The sequence below is a fragment of the Hyperolius riggenbachi genome, chromosome 4, assembly GCF_040937935.1.
Source record: "Hyperolius riggenbachi isolate aHypRig1 chromosome 4, aHypRig1.pri, whole genome shotgun sequence".
In the NCBI taxonomy this organism is placed as follows: Eukaryota; Metazoa; Chordata; class Amphibia; order Anura; family Hyperoliidae; genus Hyperolius; species Hyperolius riggenbachi.
Genome location: NC_090649.1, coordinates 222,345,397 through 222,363,888, shown reverse-complemented (window position 1 = coordinate 222,363,888; position 18,492 = coordinate 222,345,397). Strand labels below are relative to the sequence as shown.

At 48.6% G+C, this 18,492-nt stretch overlaps 2 protein-coding genes across 2 annotated transcripts in view; one reads left to right on the top strand and one right to left on the bottom strand.

Moving 5' to 3' along the window:
- LOC137504757 (elongin-A-like) overlaps positions 1–18,492 on the top strand; it is a 111,566-nt gene that overhangs the window by 71,151 nt on the left and 21,923 nt on the right. Inside the window, exon 9 of the mRNA XM_068233342.1 lies at positions 16,943–17,066. Within this exon, the coding sequence (XP_068089443.1) occupies positions 16,943–17,066 (124 nt within the window). The remainder of the gene's footprint in view (positions 1–16,942; positions 17,067–18,492) is intronic.
- Positions 10,101–11,292, bottom strand: LOC137571062 (uncharacterized). The gene is made up of 2 exons (XM_068279749.1): positions 11,222–11,292; positions 10,101–11,001 (listed from the first exon to the last, which is right to left on the bottom strand). The coding sequence occupies exon 2, from the start codon at positions 10,764–10,766 to the stop codon at positions 10,101–10,103; it is 666 nt and encodes a 221-aa protein (XP_068135850.1). The 5' UTR covers positions 10,767–11,001; positions 11,222–11,292.

The window sequence follows — 18,492 nt, the reverse complement described above, 5'->3', positions numbered from 1 at the left end:
TAGCCAGTGGTAGGTGTCGCAGCATAGGTAGCCAGGGATAGGTGTAGCCAGTGGTAGGTGGCCGCAGCATGGGTAGCCAGGGATAAGTGTAGCCAGTGGTAGGTGCTCGCAGCATAGGTAGCCAGGGATAGGTGTAGCCAGTGATAGGTGACCGCAGCATAGGTAGCCAGGGATAGGTGTAGCCAGTGATAGGTGACCGCAGCATGGGTAGCCAGGGATAGGTGTAGCCAGTGATAGGTGACCGCAGCATAGGTAGCCAGGGATAGGTGTAGCCAGTGGTAGGTGGCTGCAGCATAGGTAGCCAGGGATAGGTGTAGCCAGTGGTAGGTGGCCGCAGCATAGGTAGCCAGGGATAAGTGTAGCCAGTAGTAGGTGCTCGCAGCATAGGTAGCCAGGGATAGGTGTAGCCAGTGATAGGTGACCGCAGCATGGGTAGCCAGGGATAGGTGTAGCCAGTGATAGGTGACCGCAGCATAGGTAGCCAGGGATAGGTGTAGCCAGTGGTAGGTGGCGCAGCATAGGTAGCCAGGGATAGGTGTAGCCAGTGATAGGAGACCGCAGCATAGGTAGCCAGGGATAGGTGTAGCCAGTGGTAGGTGGCGCAGCATAGGTAGCCAGGGATAGGTGTAGCCAGTGGTAGGTGGCGCAGCATAGGTAGCCAGGGATAGGTGTAGCCAGTGATAGGTGACCGCAGCATGGGTAGCCAGGGATAGGTGTAGCTAGTGGTAGATGGCGCTGCATAGGTAGCCAGGGATAGGTGTAGCTAGAATTAGGTGGTGCAGCATAGGTAGCCAGGGATAGGTGTAGCTAGAATTAGGTGGCCAGCACAGAGAGCCGGAGGGAGGGAGAGGGGACAAATACTCACTTGTCAGCAGCCAAGTCCTACTCCTCACTCGTGTACTGTGCTTCCTTCTACTTCCTGTTTGTGCTTGCATCATCTCCTTGTAATAGCACCCAGGGGGCGCTGTTTCAGGAAATAAGATACAAGAACAGGAAGAACAATGAAGCCCGGGTACAGCGCGGAGGACGGAGCTGGCTGCTGGAAAGTGAGTATTTATCCTCACCGCTGTCCGTGCGCCACTTCTACGTCGCTCCGCCCCCGGTAGCCCCGCCCCCTGAAAACCGGTAAAACGAGATTGTGCACGGTACGATTACCGTGCACAATCATACCGTGGTATATCGTCATACCGGTATACCGCGGCAACCCTAAATACAAGAGATAGCCTTACAAGCATTAGAAATCTTAAAATAACAGTAACATTAAAAGCGATATTTTAGTAACTATAATCAACGTATTCTAAGTGTAAAAACAACCTTAAAATAACAGTAATATTAAAAGCGAAATTTTAGTAACTATAATCGACGCATTATAAGTGTAAAAACAAAGTTAATACCAAAAGCGATGTATTTCTAATACAATAGGGTTGAAAACGGTATTTACGCATTATACATATGAAAACAAATTTTTAAATGATCAAAGAAGTGTAAACGAAAATTTAGTTGTTATACTTTTGTAAGCGAAATTTTTAAACCAAAAATAAGTAAAAACTGATATAAGCGAAATTTAAAAACGAAAAAATAAGTATAACACAAACTCAAAACGAACTTGTAAACTATATTTGTTATAAACCTTATTCTGTAAACGAAAACTTTTAACACGATCCCTGTAACCGCTATTTCTCGGGCGCCCTTTTTTCCTGTCGGGCGCCGAATAGCCGATATTTTGCATTGCAGTCTATGGCGGCGCCCTTTTTGTCCACTATACCTGTGCGCCCTTTTTTACTAGCACCACCTGGCTGTCCTACTGATGCTCTGCCTCTAATACTTTTAGCCATAGTGCCTGAACAAGCATGCAGCAGATCAGGTGTTTCTGACATTGTCCGATCTTACAAGAGTAGCTGCATGCTTGTTTCTGGTGTTATTCAAATACTACTGCAGCCAAACAAATCAGCAGGGCTGCTAGGTAACTGGTATTGTTTAAAAGGAAACAAATATGGCAGCCTCCATATCACTCTCACCTCTGGTTCACTTTAAATTATCTTTTCACCTTTTGTAGCTTCTGTCACAGACCTGTCATACAGGTAGCCAGTAGTATTGAAGCACCTGATCTACATATTTCTTCTGGGCCATTATTTGAAGAGGTGTTAGATACAGGATGAGCAGTATAGTTGGATGTTGTTTGTGACCAAACGGTGAGGAATGGTAAAAAGGGCAAAAATAAAAGGAGCCATTTCTTGTGATCTTTTCCTCCTTTAGCTAACACACAAAATGGTAGGGACATGTGATCCTGACTGGCAAATGAGATCTTTACAAATCTATTATTGGATCATTAAGCTGATTGCATTCCTTCCTGTCACATCTGCTACACATTTTCTTTGTGCAGTGTGTATTTAAGAGAGTATGCATTGGAAAGGATTAATGCTGGGAGTGGTGGGACTGGTGGTGACTCATGCTGCTGGTAGAACTGGCTAACAGGTAGGCCTAGACATAGTAAAAGCACTGACTGCTATTAGGAATATCTGCAGTACACAGTCTGCCTGCTGGCGACAGTGTGTGCTTGGACTATGAACCAGCAGGGGCCTTTTACAGACTTTGTAAAGACTTTTAGTTCCTTGTTTTGCCTGCAGATGCTTCCAGGGGCCCTGAGAGAAAGAGAGAGCGCTCACACACTAGCAGGTGCATATTAGTTATTATGTAAAAAAACATGCATTGCATTTTTGAGGACTTCTCTTTCCTTCCAATGATGCCAGAATATCCAGTGGCTTTCTCTGTGTTGCTGGTCCCTGGTTTTGCCTTGTACCCGTTTCCTATCTCTGTACCTGCCGGCCTGCTCTACTTATTTATCAGTTTTGACCTGATTAATGCTCTTGACTTGTGTCCTGCTTGCTGATACTGTATCTCGCCTGGTTATACATTTGTAAATACTGTTGGCATTTTTGTTAGGGTTGCTATGTGTTTTGGGTATGCTTGGTGGTGTTAGTGGTGGATATTTGTTGCTGTACTTTCTCAAATAAGCCTTATATTCAGTGGTGTAACTAAGGAGCTTGAGGCCCCTTTGCGAGTTTTTTTTAAATGGGGCCCCAAGCACCCTATTGATATGAAGCCCCAAAGCCTAGCAAGGACAGCAGCAGTCAGAGAAGTGTAATCAGAGCGAGTAGACCAGCCTTTTCCCTTCCATTGTATAAATGCCAGTTGACCACCATGCAATCTCCTGCATTTTTATTTGTATGGTGTGTGTTCAGTTCGGTATTCCTGTACAAGTCAATAAGACAGTTCAGCAGCAATGCGTGACAGGACGGCATTCAAGAACCATGACTGACAGTTACTATTGCAGAACATCTGTGCAACCACTATTCCAATCGCATTTTTACTATTCCTCTGTTTGGAATGCATAAGGCCCCGTTCACACTTGCGGTTTTGCAAAAACCGCACCGGATGTCCGGACCGCACCGGAGCCGGATCGGACCTGAACCGTACGGTTCCTGTCCGGATCCGGTCCGGATCCGGTCCGGTTGCATACGGTTTCCGTGCGGTATGAACACGGTTCCGGTCCGGATCCGGATTCTTAAAGAGATAACAACCTGTATAAATACCTGGGGTTCTGGGAGGTCAGCAGAAGCTCTGGGGTCATTGTTGGAGACAGCTGGACGTGTGAAGACCATCCTTGGATACAGAGACAGCAGTTGGGACCATGGATCCAGTCATTTTTTACGCTTATTACCTGGGAATTCTCTCCTTCCTGTTGTTTACCTACTACTATGTGGGGAGAAGGCGTGCTCCTCGCAGGAGATGGTGGGTGCACCCTCTACTAGCCAGGAGGCAGAGGAAGGGAGAGTTCCAGGCCCTCTACCGGGACCTCAGACGACACCCACAGAAGTTCTACAGCTACACTCGGATGTCTATTCCCCTGTAAGTATATAGGCCTAAATACACCAACCCCCACCATTCCTAAACACCCCACCCTCACCCCCACAACACCTCATCCCTGTATACCTAGCTAAACACACCACCCTGACCCCCACACCCCTGTATACCTAGCTATACAGTACACCCCCACCCTCCACAACACTCCCAAACCTCTGTAAACACACCTCCCCCATCCTCCACCCAACACCTTGTCCCACAACATACTTTACAGCTTCTTCCTTTCCATCTCCTGACAGGTTTGATACCCTTTTGGAGATGGTGAAGGATGACCTTAGGAAGAAGGATACCACGTTCAGGAGAGCAGTCACACCACAAGAACAACTACTCATCACACTGAGGTATGTAAAAACAATTTTTTTTATTGCAAAAACAACCACTTTCCAACATGGAAACATTCTTCCAACATGGAAGACAAAAAAATAACATATCTATGGTATAGCCCGGTCAGTTTTAAGGAACACCAACCACCAACTTTGTGCTGGAAGAGTTGTAGGGCATAGCTGCCCAAGTGTCTTTCGGGGACACCAGGCCCTAATAAATTGAAGTGCTTCAAAAACCTAACCACTGGCACAGGACCCTCTGAGGCATGGATGAAGGACACAGGTCAGTGAAAAGGCTAGGCCTCTCACCGACCAGTGTAGGTGTCCTTCATCCATGGTTTCAAGGGTCTTGTGCAAGTGGTTAGGAACAAGAAAAAAGTGAGGAGCAAGAGGAACCGATGGCAGAGGTGCATGACTACAGGTGCAGTGCAACAGGCACAAGGTTGTGACCCAGGTAGTGTCTTTCGGGGACACCAGGCCCTAAAATTGAAGTGCTTTAAAAACCTAACCACTGGCACAGGACCCTCTGAGCCATGGGTGAAGGACACAGGTCAGTGAAAAGGCTAGGCCTCTCACCGACCAGTCAAGGTGTCCTTCATCCATGGTTCAAAGGGTCTTGTGCAAGTGGTTAGGAACAAGAACAAAGTGAGGAGCAAGAGGAACCGATGGCAGAGGTGCATGACTACAGGTGCAGTGCAACAGGCACAAGGTTGTGACCCAGGTAGTGTCTTTCGGGGACACCAGGCCCTAAAATTGAAGTGCTTTAAAAACCTAACCACTGGCACATGACCCTCTGAGCCATGGATGAAGGACACAGGTCAGTGAAAAGGCTAGGCCTCTCACCGACCAGTGTAGGTGTCCTTCATCCATGGTTTCAAGGGTCTTGTGCAAGTGGTTAGGAACAAGAAAAAAGTGAGGAGCAAGAGGAACCGATGGCAGAGGTGCATGACTACAGGTGCAGTGCAACAGGCACAAGGTTGTGACCCAGGTAGTGTCTTTCGGGGACACCAGGCCCTAAAATTGAAGTGCTTTAAAAACCTAACCACTGGCACAGGACCCTCTGAGCCATGGATGAAGGACACAGGTCAGTGAAAAGGCTAGGCCTCTCACCGACCAGTCAAGGTGTCCTTCATCCATGGCTCCAAGGGTCTTGTGCAAGTGGTTAGGAACAAGAACAAAGTGAGGAGCAAGAGGAACCGATGGCAGAGGAGCAGGACTACAGGTGCAGTGCAACAGGCACAAGGTTGTGACCCAGGTATTGTCTTTCGGGGACACCAGGCCCTAAAATTGAAGTGCTTTAAAAACCTAACCACTGGCACAGGACCCTCTGAGCCATGGATGAAGGACACAGGTCAGTGAAAAGGCTAGGCCTCTCACCGACCAGTCAAGGTGTCCTTAATCCATGGCTCCAAGGGTCTTGTGCAAGTGGTTAGGAACAAGAACAAAGTGAGGAGCAAGAGGAACCGATGGCAGAGGTGCATGACTACAGGTGCAGTGCAACAGGCACAAGGTTGTGACCAAGGTAGTGTCTTTCGGGGACACCAGGCCCTAAAATTGAAGTGCTTCAAAAACCTAACCACTGGCACATGACCCTCTGAGCCATGGATGAAGGACACAGGTCAGTGAAAAGGCTAGGCCTCTCACCGACCAGTGAAGGTGTCCTTCACCCATGGCTCCAAGGGTCTTGTGCAAGTGATTAGGATCAACAAAGTAAGGAACAAGAGGAATCAAAGGCACAGGAGCAGGACTACAGGTGCAGTGCAACAGGCACAAGGTTGTGACCCAGGTAGTGTCTTTCGGGGACACCAGGCCCTAAATTATTAGTGCTTCTAAAACCTAACCACTGGCACAGGACCCTCTGAGCCATGGATGAAGGACACAGGTCAGTGAAAAGGCTAGGCCTCTCACCGACCAGTGAAGGTGTCCTTCACCCATGGCTCCAAGGGTCTTGTGCAAGTGATTAGGATCAACAAAGTAAGGAACAAGAGGAATCAAAGGCACAGGAGCAGGACTACAGGTGCAGTGCAACAGGCACAAGGTTGTGACCCAGGTAGTGTCTTTCGGGGACACCAGGCCCTAAATTATTAGTGCTTCTAAAACCTAACCACTGGCACAGGACCCTCTGAGCCATGGATGAAGGACACAGGTCAGTGAAAAGGCTAGGCCTCTCACCGACCAGTGAAGGTGTCCTTCACCCATGGCTCCAAGGGTCTTGTGCAAGTGATTAGGATCAACAAAGTAAGGAACAAGAGGAATCAAAGGCACAGGAGCAGGACTACAGGTGCAGTGCAACAGGCACAAGGTTGTGACCCAGGTAGTGTCTTTTGGGGACACCAGGCCCTAAATTATTAGTGCTTCAAAAACCTAACCACTGGCACAGGACCCTCTGAGCCATGGATGACGGACACAGGTCAGTGAAAAGGCTAGGCCTCTCACCGACCAGTGAAGGTGTCCTTCACCCATGGCTCCAAGGGTCTTGTGCAAGTGATTAGGATCAACAAAGTAAGGAACAAGAGGAATCAAAGGCACAGGAGCAGGACTACAGGTGCAGTGCAACAGGCACAAGGTTGTGACCCAGGTAGTGTCTTTCGGGGACACCAGGCCCTAAATTATTAGTGCTTCAAAAACCTAACCACTGGCACAGGACCCTCTGAGCCATGGATGAAGGACACAGGTCAGTGAAAAGGCTAGGCCTCTCACCGACCAGTCAAGGTGTCCTTCATCCATGGCTCCAAGGGTCTTGTGCAAGTGGTTAGGAACAAGAACAAAGTGAGGAGCAAGAGGAACCGATGGCAGAGGTGCATGACTACAGGTGCAGTGCAACAGGCACAAGGTTGTGACCAAGGTAGTGTCTTTCGGGGACACCAGGCCCTAAAATTGAAGTGCTTCAAAAACCTAACCACTGGCACATGACCCTCTGAGCCATGGATGAAGGACACAGGTCAGTGAAAAGGCTAGGCCTCTCACCGACCAGTGAAGGTGTCCTTCACCCATGGCTCCAAGGGTCTTGTGCAAGTGATTAGGATCAACAAAGTAAGGAACAAGAGGAATCAAAGGCACAGGTGCAGGACTACAGGTGCAGTGCAACAGGCACAAGGTTGTGACCCAGGTAGTGTCTTTCGGGGACACCAGGCCCTAAAGTTCAAGTCCAGCAAAACCAAAAGTTAAAAAGCCCTGTGATGGTATCCTTCCTCCGAGGATCGGAGGTATTCAGAGGAGCATGTCCAGGAACAATTTGACTTTTTTTTTCAAATTGTATCGGCACCACTACTAGAAAAGGTGGGAGTTGCTGCCTGGAAATCTGGACTCTCTTGGGTGCTGGTCGTGGATGAGCTGGACCCTGACAGCGGTGGCCCATATTGACTGCCTCTGTAGCCGGTGTACATCTGTGATGATTGCCAGGTGGGCACCGCTCAGTGGCGTAGCAATGGCCATAGCCACCATAGCAATGCTACGGGGCCCGCCCCCAGCCCTAGGCCACAGGGGGCCCGCAGCTGAGAGGGTGTTTTTTTTTACTTTTATATATTTATAATGAAGCTGGGCGCCGGGCCCCCCTCCCTACATCCCTCCTCCCGCCCCCCAGTCCCCGCAAATAGCAGGTGAGGGGGGACTATTTTGGCGGCTGAATACCTCCCTTGCCGGCTGCCAGACCCGGCAATTACTTTGTAGTTCCGGCCAGGGAGGAAGGAGGAGTGGCGTCCTGGCTGGATCGGAAGAGGCTGCCTGCTGAAGTGCTGGAGCCTGGAGGAGCCCCTGGCTTGAGCCACGTGGTCAGTGGCGATCCTAAGGCAAGAGCGGCCCGCACCAGGTAACTTGCTGCCTCCTGCCCGCAGCCCCCCCAGCTGCTGATTTTCCGTGGCATTTTTCTGATCGATCCAGCGTGGAACCTCACAAATCTCCTGTAGGCTGTTCAGCTCCAGGCACTAGTTACTTCCATCTGCGCTGATGACATGAGACGCAGGCCGGAACGGAAGTAACCATGGTGATGGGACGCTAAGCTCTCCTGCTTAGTGTCCCGTCACCATGGTAACTTCCGGTCTGCGTCTTTCATGTCATCAGCGCAGATGGAAGTAACTAGTGCCTGGAGCTGAGCAGCCTACAGGAGATCTGTGAGATTCCACGCTGGATCGATGCACCGTGAGTATTCCAGAAAGGGTGCAACAGAGGCGGATCACAGGGAAGGGGACAAGGTGGCACAGGTGGCGGAACAGTTAACTGAGGGGACACAAGAGATGGAACAGGGGGACAAGAGGTGACACGGGGGCAAGAGGTGGCACAAGGGGAAAAGAGGGTACACGGGAAAAGAGGACACAGGAGGAACAGAAGCGCACAAGAGGTGGCACAGAAGGACAAGAAGTGACATGGGGACATAGACTACACACTGGGACACGATGTGGCACGGGACACACAGGGAGATTAGGTGGCACGGGGGAACATAGAGGACACAGTGACAAGAGGTGGCACAGGGGGAACAGAAGAGCACAAGAGGTGGCACAGAGGGACAAGAGGTGGCAAAGAGGGGACACACTGGGACAAGAGGTGGCACAGGGGGGACAGAGTGTACACGGGTGAAGAGGTGGCACAGGGGGAGGAGGTGGCACAGGGGGAACATAGATGACACAGAGTGACAAGAGGCAGCACAAGGGGAACACAGGAGCACAAGAGGTGGCACAGGGGGAACATAGGGGACACAGGGGACAAGAGTGGCACAGGGGAACCAGAGGAGCACATCAGGTGGCACAGAAGTACAAGTAGTGGCACAGGTGGAACATAGAGGACAAGAGGTGGCATAGGGGGCACATGAGGAGGAACAGGGGACACAGAGACAAGAGGTGGCACAAGGAGTGCATATGGGACACAGGGGGTTAAGAGGTGGCATGGGGGAACAGAGGGGCACAGGGGGAACAGAGGAGACGCAGGGGGCAAGAGGTGGCACGAGGGAACAAGCTGATTGCCTTTTGTGGGAAACTGCTACCAATCTAATTGCATTCGCTGTTACTCTGTGCCTATACTAATAGTAAACCAGCTGCAGTGTGTGCTGATATCTGCTGCCTCCAGTATAAGCTGTTACTCTGTACCTGTACTGATAGTAAACTAGCTGCAGTGTGTGCTGATCTCTGCTACCTCCAGTATGTACAGTACAAGCTGTTACTCTGTGCCTGTACTGATACTATACTAGCCGCAGTGTGTGCTGATCTTTGCTACCTCCAGTATGTACAGTATAAGCGGTTACTCTGAGCCTGTACTGATAGTAAACTAGCTGCAGTGTGTGCTGATCTCTGCTGCCTCCAGTATGTACAGTATAAGCTGTTGCTCTGTGCCTATAGCTGTAGTGTGTGCTGATCTCTGCTGCCTCCTGTATGTACAGGATAAGCTGTTACTCGGTGCCTGTAATGACAGTAAACTAGCTGCAGTGCTTGCTGAGCTCTCATACCTCCAGTATGTACAGTATAAGCTGTTACTCTGTGCCTGTACTGATAGTAAACTAGCTGCAGTGTTTGCTGATCTCTGCTTCCTCCAGTATGTACAGTATAAGCTGTTGCTCTGTGCCTATAGCTGTAGTGTGTGCTGATCTCTGCTGCCTCCTGTATGTACAGGATAAGCTGTTACTCGGTGCCTGTAATGACAGTAAACTAGCTGCAGTGCTTGCTGAGCTCTCATACCTCCAGTATGTACAGTATAAGCTGTTACTCTGTGCCTGTACTGATAGTAAACTAGCTGCAGTGTTTGCTGATCTCTGCTTCCTCCAGTATGTACAATACTGGGGAAGAAGGGGGGGTTGGTTATGGGGGGGTAGTTGATTATGGGGGGGGCCCAACCACAAAATTTGCTATGGGGCCCATTGAATTGTAGCTACGCCCCTGGCACCGCTGTTGGTTGTGGGGGTCTAAAAATTGGTGGTTGCAATAATGGCGTGTCCATGTGCTGTTTAATCACCTCCAGCAAATTGGAATGGCACGCCATCAGGTTTTGGGAAGGCACCTTTTCCAGATATGGTATTAGAGACATCACGGTGTGAAAACACGGGTGTGCCTGCAATTTCAGTAGTTCCTTGCTTTGTTGATGCATTTGCTGCATCATGTTCTGCAGCTGGCCCACCGACTGATGATGCTGCGCACGCAGTTGGTCGATTTCTCCTCTGTGCATCTCATGCACCATTTTAAGCTCGTCCCTGTAGTGCCCATGTACAGCGTCGAGCTCACATTGCAGTGAAGTGATGTGGGACTTGTACTGCTCCATGATATGGCCCCTGTCCTCATCTTGCAACTGCCGGGTTATGAGAGTTTGGTGGCTCTGAAGAATCCCGAGAAGTCCGGAGACAGCCCCGGACATCTCGGACTCTGTCTCTCTCCTTGTTGGGGAGAGGGTACCTCGACGCCTCACTGGTGTGGTGGTCCTCACTGGTGGTGTGGCAGCATCTTCCCGTCCTCTGGCCTGTGTCGGGGTTGCCCTGCGCGCTGGTTGTGCTGCAGTCTCTCGGTGCTCCTCACTTTGTTCTTGTTCCCCTGGAGCTTCCATAGCGGTCGATTGTGGAGGTTCAGCTTCTTCCACACTCGGTCCTGCAACCTCAACATCCAAGCTCTCTTCTGCCAAGTCATCATCAAAGGAGAGAGTTGGGATTAAGGACTCCCTCCTCCTACTCCTCTCCTCGGGGCAATAGGTTACATCGGCGACGTCATCATCCACCAAGCTCTCCTCACTGCTGAACCGTGCCTCCTGGGTCGGTTCCTCTTGCTCCAAATTGTCTTCAGTCCTGTAGATAAAAACAATATTTATTGGTGTGCCAAACAGCATGTGGCGTCAATTCACAGAGCTAGCAAACACTAGCAATCACTTTATCAACCGTTTCTACCCAACATTTGATAAAGCTTGTGAGAAAAGTTCGCTAGCCATGGGAATTGAGGCCATAGCAATACATGGCCGAAGTCATGGTAAATGAGCTCTCAGTTCCTGCCCACAGTAGTGGTACTTACAGTCTAGGTTCCAGGCTTGCATTGATGAAAGACAATTGCTTGGCAAATTGGTAGTCTTTTTGTCGCCTTCCCCCGCCACTGCCACTTCGTTCGGCAAGTTTTTTCTTCCGTAGCCATTTCACGTATGCATCCCGTATATTGCGCCACCTTGTCTTGAACCTTTCTCCTGTAACGACATGAAAAATTGATTTCGATTATTTCTCTTGTAGGTACATCGCAACTGGACAAACATATACATCGCTACATGTCACATTTCGTATTGGGAAGAGCACGGTGGCAGGCATCGTCGTGAGGACTTCGAGGATCCTTTGGACGCGACTGAGGGCCAGATACATGCCTGTGCCGGACACCACGAAATGGGAGGAGATCGCCCAGGGCTTCTGGACCGAGTGCAAGTTTCCTAATTGTGTTGGCGCACTGGATGGGAAACACATCCGGCTTCAGAAACCCGTGGGGAGTGGCAGCCATTATTTCAACTATAAAAAATACTTTAGCATTGTTCTAATGGCAGTGGCAGATGCGGACTACAAGTTTGTGTACGTGGACGTGGGGTCGTACGGTAGTTCCAATGACTCTGGAATTTTCCAGCGTACGACCCTTTGCCGGCTGATGGAGGAAGGCAGACTGCGTCTCCCCCGTGACAGACCCTGGCCTGGGACAAGGGCACCGGCCTACCCCTATGTGTTTGTGGGGGACGAGGCCTTCGCCCTGTCCGACCATGTAATGCGTCCGTACCCAGACAGGGGACTTGATGCCAGCCAGCTACACTTCAATGCTCGGTTGAGCCGTGCAAGGAGAATGGTGGAGTGCACATTTGGGATCCTGGTGTCAAAGTGGAGGGTGTTCCACACGCCCATGCTGCTGAAACCGGGCAACGCAGTTGTCGTGGTGAAGGCAGCATGCATCCTCCACAACTTTGTGCGGCAGGAGGAAAGAGAGACTCCGGAACCCCCGAATGTGCTTCCACTAATGCCCCTGCGGAGGTATGCAACCAGGCCAAGGGTAGTGTCACTGCGGAACAGGGACCAACTGAGACTTTTACCACACCACCAGGACGAGGGTGAATGTTTGGTTTTTAATATGTTTTGTTGAAATGTGTTTATTTTGGAGTTTCAAGTTTTTGAGTGATTTTAAATGTATTAATTTTTTACAATAAATTGATGTATAATAATTGGTCATTGTGTATGTTTTATGTGCACAGGTGGGGTACATCGCAGGTGGGTGGGATACATCACAGGTGGGTGGGATACATCACAGGTGGGGTACAGGTGGGTGGGATACATCACAGGTGGGGTACAGGTGGGTGGGATACATCACAGGTGGGGTACAGGTGGGTGGGATACATCACAGGTGGGGTAGAGGTGGGTGGGATACATCACAGGTGGGGTACAGGTGGGTGGGATACATCACAGGTGGGGTACAGGTGGGTGGGATACATCACAGGTGGGTGGGATACATCACAGGTGGGATACATCACAGGTGGGGTACAGGTGGGTGGGATACATCACAGGTGGGGTACAGGTGGGTGGGATACATCACAGGTGGGGTACAGGTGGGTGGGATACATCACAGGTGGGTGGGATACATCACAGGTGGGATACATCACAGGTGGGGTACAGGTGGGTGGGATACATCACAGGTGGGGTACTGGTGGGTGGGATACATCACAGGTGGGATACATCACAGGTGGGGTACAGGTGGGTGTGATACATCACAGGTGGGTGGGATACAGCACAGGTGGGGTACAGGTGGGTGGGATACATCACAGGTGGGGTACAGGTGGGTGGGATACATCACAGGTGGGTGGGATACATCACAGGTGGGATACATCACAGGTGGGGTAGAGGTGGGTGGGATACATCACAGGTGGGGTAGAGGTGGGTGGGATACATCACAGGTGGGGTACAGGTGGGTGGGATACATCACAGGTGGGTGGGATACATCACAGGTGGGATACATCACAGGTGGGGTACAGGTGGGTGGGATACATCACAGGTGGGGTACTGGTGGGTGGGATACATCACAGGTGGGATACATCACAGGTGGGGTACAGGTGGGTGTGATACATCACAGGTGGGTGGGATACAGCACAGGTGGGGTACAGGTGGGTGGGATACATCACAGGTGGGATACATCACAGGTGGGGTAGAGGTGGGTGGGATACATCACAGGTGGGGTACAGGTGGGTGGGATACATCACAGGTGGGGTACAGGTGGGTGGGATACATCACAGGTGGGTGGGATACAGCACAGGTGGGGTACATCACAGGTGGGGTACAGGTGGGTGGGATACATCACAGGTGGGGTACAGGTGGGTGGGGAACAGGTGGGTGGGCAACACGTGGGTGACACAAATCCATAGCAAAAGTGGAATACATCACAAGCTTAAACCACAAGCCCCCCCAAAAAACTTCTAGTCAACATACCCTCTGTGCCTTGCTGTCTCTTGCTCAAGTTCTCAAAGTCCTCCACATACAGCTTGGCAATTTTTTTCCACAGGCCTCTGCATTTTTTGATGTTGCTGTGGTCCGCATCCCCCTTGTCCCACAGGGCTGGTACCTGCTGCACCTGTAGGATGAGGTCTTCTGATGTGTAGGGCCTCACCCCCTCGCTATCAGACAGATCCTGCTCCATATTGCTGCCAAAGAGCTCCAGCATGAAGTCACTGCTGCTCCACTCTGTGAACGCTGGTGCCATGTGGTCCCCATCCAAAATGGCCACCATACCATAGAGTCAGCATAGGAAGTGTGGTACAACATCCGGTTTTTATAGCCAGTGTGTTGTGCGCTCTCCGGTTCTCATTGGTTTCCATTGGCCGGATGCAACATTCCGGCTCCGGTCCGGATACGTCAGCCGGACCAGCCGGACCAAAAAATAGCGCATGTTGGAACGGACGCCGGAGTCCGGATCCGGTCCGGCTCCGGTCTGGACGAAACGGACGCATGTGAACGGTCGCATAGACTTTCATTGCTATGCCGTGCGTCCGTTTCGTCCGGTCCGCATGCGGTCCGGCTCCGGCACGGCTCCGGCACGGCGATTCCGGATAGCAGCCGCTAATGTGAACCGGGCCGAAGAGTGATAGAATGGAGGTGGATTGACTATCCTTTGACAGGGAACCATGCAATAAAACCAGCACAAACCCATATGTGTGTATAGGCCTTCCCTTTTACTTTACTGTTTTGTTTTTCGATAGAACAGTAGTTCTCAGGTAATCAAAATCGACAAGGAATACGTAATACACCCAAGTAATTTTCTGCCTTGCATTTTTTTTCTTAATACATTGTTTTAACCCTGCTTTTAACAGACATTGCAATCACCTCAGTCTCTTCCTATTGATTGTGAATGCTGTGCAATATCCTATGCCCATTCAGGCAATCCCTATTTACACGCACAGGTAGTCTGCCTGCAATGAGACAACTAAAATGTAATTGAATGCTGCTAAATGATTCATTGGATTTTGATAAGAGTAGCAGATGTGCATTATTTTTGAACAGCAAAAAATATAATGGGAGAGAATGTTATTGCAGCTCTGTTAATTAAAAACAAAGCTTTAAATTCTATACAAGCACAGGCCATAAGAAGCTTTCCCTTTCCAAATGATCTCTATTTGGCTTGTGGCTAAATCCTTTATTTCCTTCAGAATTGCAGGTCACGCTAGAAGCCTTGCCAAACAGACCTTCACGGCTCCAAAATATTAGGCTATATCATCGCACTGACACATTGATGTACGCATTTTAATTCTGCAATATGCTAAAACGCGTGAGCTTGCCACGGTAGTGCAATAGAAAAAATGCCTGCATTGACAACAAAAAAGGTCAGACTAGTGGTGGCCATACACGGTACAATAAAAACGTTCGATTTTCCCGTTTATTCGATCTAAATGATCGAATTGAATGAAAGTTGAAAATATTTTTTTTTTTTTCAATCAAGAAATTCGAACGATTATCCCGTTTTTTCTGGAAAAATGATCGGACATGCTGGAAAAATCTTTATATTCAATCTAATGGAATAATCGAACTAAATTATCTAATTGAAAAATTGTACCATGTATGGCCACCTTAGGGCTGGTCAAGGAGCTGCAAATGGTTGTTAGTTGATGCAGGCTTATGCACCAGCCAAATTCTGCCAAGGTGAAATTTGATAGGCTCATTTTCAAGCTGAATAACTTTGCATACAAAATTTGCATAAACCTGCATTATCTCAGAATTCTTTGCATTTCATTGACTAATCCCTAGTTATGACTCACCACACATCAACACATTACTGTACTTGGAAGGGTAGCATGAAAGTCATAAGTCTTTCTGTTTACCTTGCAGATCACATATAATGTGTGGTGCAACAAATCTGACTGCAACACATACTGTATGAGTCAGTCCTAAAGCTAAGTACACACGTAACAATTGGCCCACATCAGGGATCAGGAAACGATCCCTCGAGCGACAATTCCGGGAACGAAGCTGTCCAGACACATTCCTAGCCTTGAGGCTAACAATATGTTCTGTTGCTATGGAGGTGGACGGAGGGACAAAGACCTGTTAACAAAGCGGCTTCAATCGGTCAGCGAGGTTGAAAATAGCATTGCGATCGGTCATTCTGTAATATTGTTCGGTATGCGCTGTACACACACAATGAACGTTGGCTGAAACAGTCCTTATCGACCGATTTAGCCGATGGTTATCGCATATGTGTGTGTACATGGCTTGAGTCCAGTGTTCTGGTGTCACAGAACATCCTTTTGCCAAGTCTTATTAGTAAGCAGCCAAGTTTTCAGCCTTCATGGGGCACCTCTTCCAAGATGATCCAGCACAGCTCTTTTGTCAGAAATTACTTTATTGGATCATTAAAACATGTACTAAACTAGCTGCATAGTGGGTACACTGGTGGATCTGCTGCACGCCAATCCCCAGCATCACTTGAGTGCGGTCTCACACACCCTTGTGGTTCATGGGGCACCAATGCTTGAATGTTTCAGATAACGAGGTCACGTCTGTGCTCATAGAAGGATGACTTGGCACACAGGATTTTAACAAACTGTGATGGATAATGCTGAATACACACGATGCGTTCGCGCACTCGATTTCCCACTCGATTCCCGTCGATTCGTTTATTTCCAACATGTCCGATTTGGATTTCGATGGATCGTTAGGTCGATTCGCATGCAAAGTATGCCAAATCGACCTAACGATCCATCGAAATCCAAATCGGACATGTTGGAAATAAACGAATCGACGGGAATCGAGCGGGAAATCGAGTGCACGAACGCACCGTGTGTATCCAGCATAACATTGGCTCAATATCCGTGCAGATTTAGACAAACAGGGTTCAGGATATTCTATTGCCCCCCCACCCCCCTTTTGTGTTTTTAGATGATGCCTTAACAAAGCGAAATTTTTTAAATCTATTTTTGTTTTCCCCTGAAGCAGGATTAGCTATATACATGTACATTGTCTCTGTGGAGTACTGTTCCTCAGATCCCCAGGAGTGTAAGGCTTCACAGAAATAGTTTTTTTATATAGCTTATCATGCTTCATAGAAGATACAAATATTTTCCTCTAAAAACACACGTCCAGATCAAAGGTACACAATAAAAACAGGCTTACTTGAAATCAGCTAAACCATTGGCACGGGTTTTTTTTTTTTCCTAACAAGTGCTAAGTTTGGAAAATTTCCCAATCATGGTGAACAAAATATTAACTTGAAATATTTACTCTAAACATTAAGGTCGGCAAGTAAAGCTAGCTTACGTCCATGAGGCAGCCAAGCCTCCCAGGAATATTCGCCGCCAGCAAGAGATTTATGGAACGGCAGGGCCTATTTCACAGCCTCATCCCATAGATAAACTCAGGTATGTTTTCAGCTGAAATTATAAGCAACAAGGAAATATGTTTGAACATTTGTTATGTAGAATGTAATATCACAGTACCTCGGCTGATAGGATATGCATGGTACTGTACACATTTAACCACATAACTTGCACCGACCGGCTTTGCATACATGACCACTTTGAGCCGCTGTAAATCAGTCTAGAAGTACCGGTACATCTTGTAAATCGTCGGCAGGTGCCTGCTGCTCTCTCACGGGGCACATGGGTGATTGGTAAACGGGCACATGTGTTCCCTGAGTCTGTATATGAATGAACATGACTCTAATCGGGTAACCCAGGATATTGTGTGGCGCAATCCTATGTTCAAAAAGTAAGCCAGGACAAATTGGGAAATGTGTGGATTTTATCTATAGTAGCATTGTTTAATAGGTGGTGGAATTGGAGAAATAGTATATTGTTTCATTGTTTTCCTTGTTTTTCCCTAGCTGAGGAAAAGTAAAGAAATTACTGAAATCAAGCATCACCCACAAAAAGCCTAATTTGTGATTGAAAAAAAAAGATCTAGATCATTTACGTGTGTGATAGGGATTTATAAATGGGAGGAGCCCTGAAGTGTGAAAATTCCTTGCCCCTTAAAGGACTGAAAGGAGAGGGACATGGAGGCTGCCATATTTCCTTTTAAACAATACTAGTTGCCTGGCTATCTTGCTGATTCTCTGCTTCTCTAATACTTTTAGCTATAGACCCTGAACAAGCAAGCACCATATCAGGTGTTGTCAGATCTGACAAGATTAGCTGCATGCTTGTTTCTGGTGTGATTCAGACATTACTGCAGCCAAAGAGATTGGCAGGACTGCCAGGCAACTGGTATTGTTTAAAAAGAAATAAATATGGCAGCCTCCCTATCACTCTTGTTACAGTGTCCTTTAATCGCTTGAGGACCACAGTGTTAAACCCCCCTAAAGACCAGGCCTCTTTTCTTAAAAAGGGCCACTGCAGCTTTAGGGCCTCACTGCAGGGCCACACAACACAGCACACAAAACTCTCTGGTGGGGTCTGATTGCCCCCCAGATGTTTATTTTATTTTTTATAAATAGATAGTAAAATTAGAAAAATTACATATTTATTTTTACAAAAAACCCTCCCTCCCCCCAGCCAGCCGCATCAGCGCACGCAATCTCCTGCAAAACAGGCCAGCAGGACCTTACGCCAATTGGCGTTAGGGGGTCCTGGGGCTGCCGCTGCATCCACGCCCATCGGCAGGAAGTTAAGGTGAAAACAACCTGGGGGCTGAGATGGTTAAAGGACACCTGAATTGAGAAGAAAATAGGAGGCTGTCATATTTATTTCCTCTTAAACAATACCACTTTCCTGGCATGCAGCTAATCCAGTAAGACTTCAAGAAAACCTGTAACGATAAAAACCTCACCTGGGGGGTACTCACCTC

Bases quoted from the DNA above. Each gene is read 5' to 3' on its own strand.
- LOC137571062 (XM_068279749.1), bottom strand. From the start codon at position 10,766: ATGGAAGCTCCAGGGGAACAAGAACAAAGTGAGGAGCACCGAGAGACT.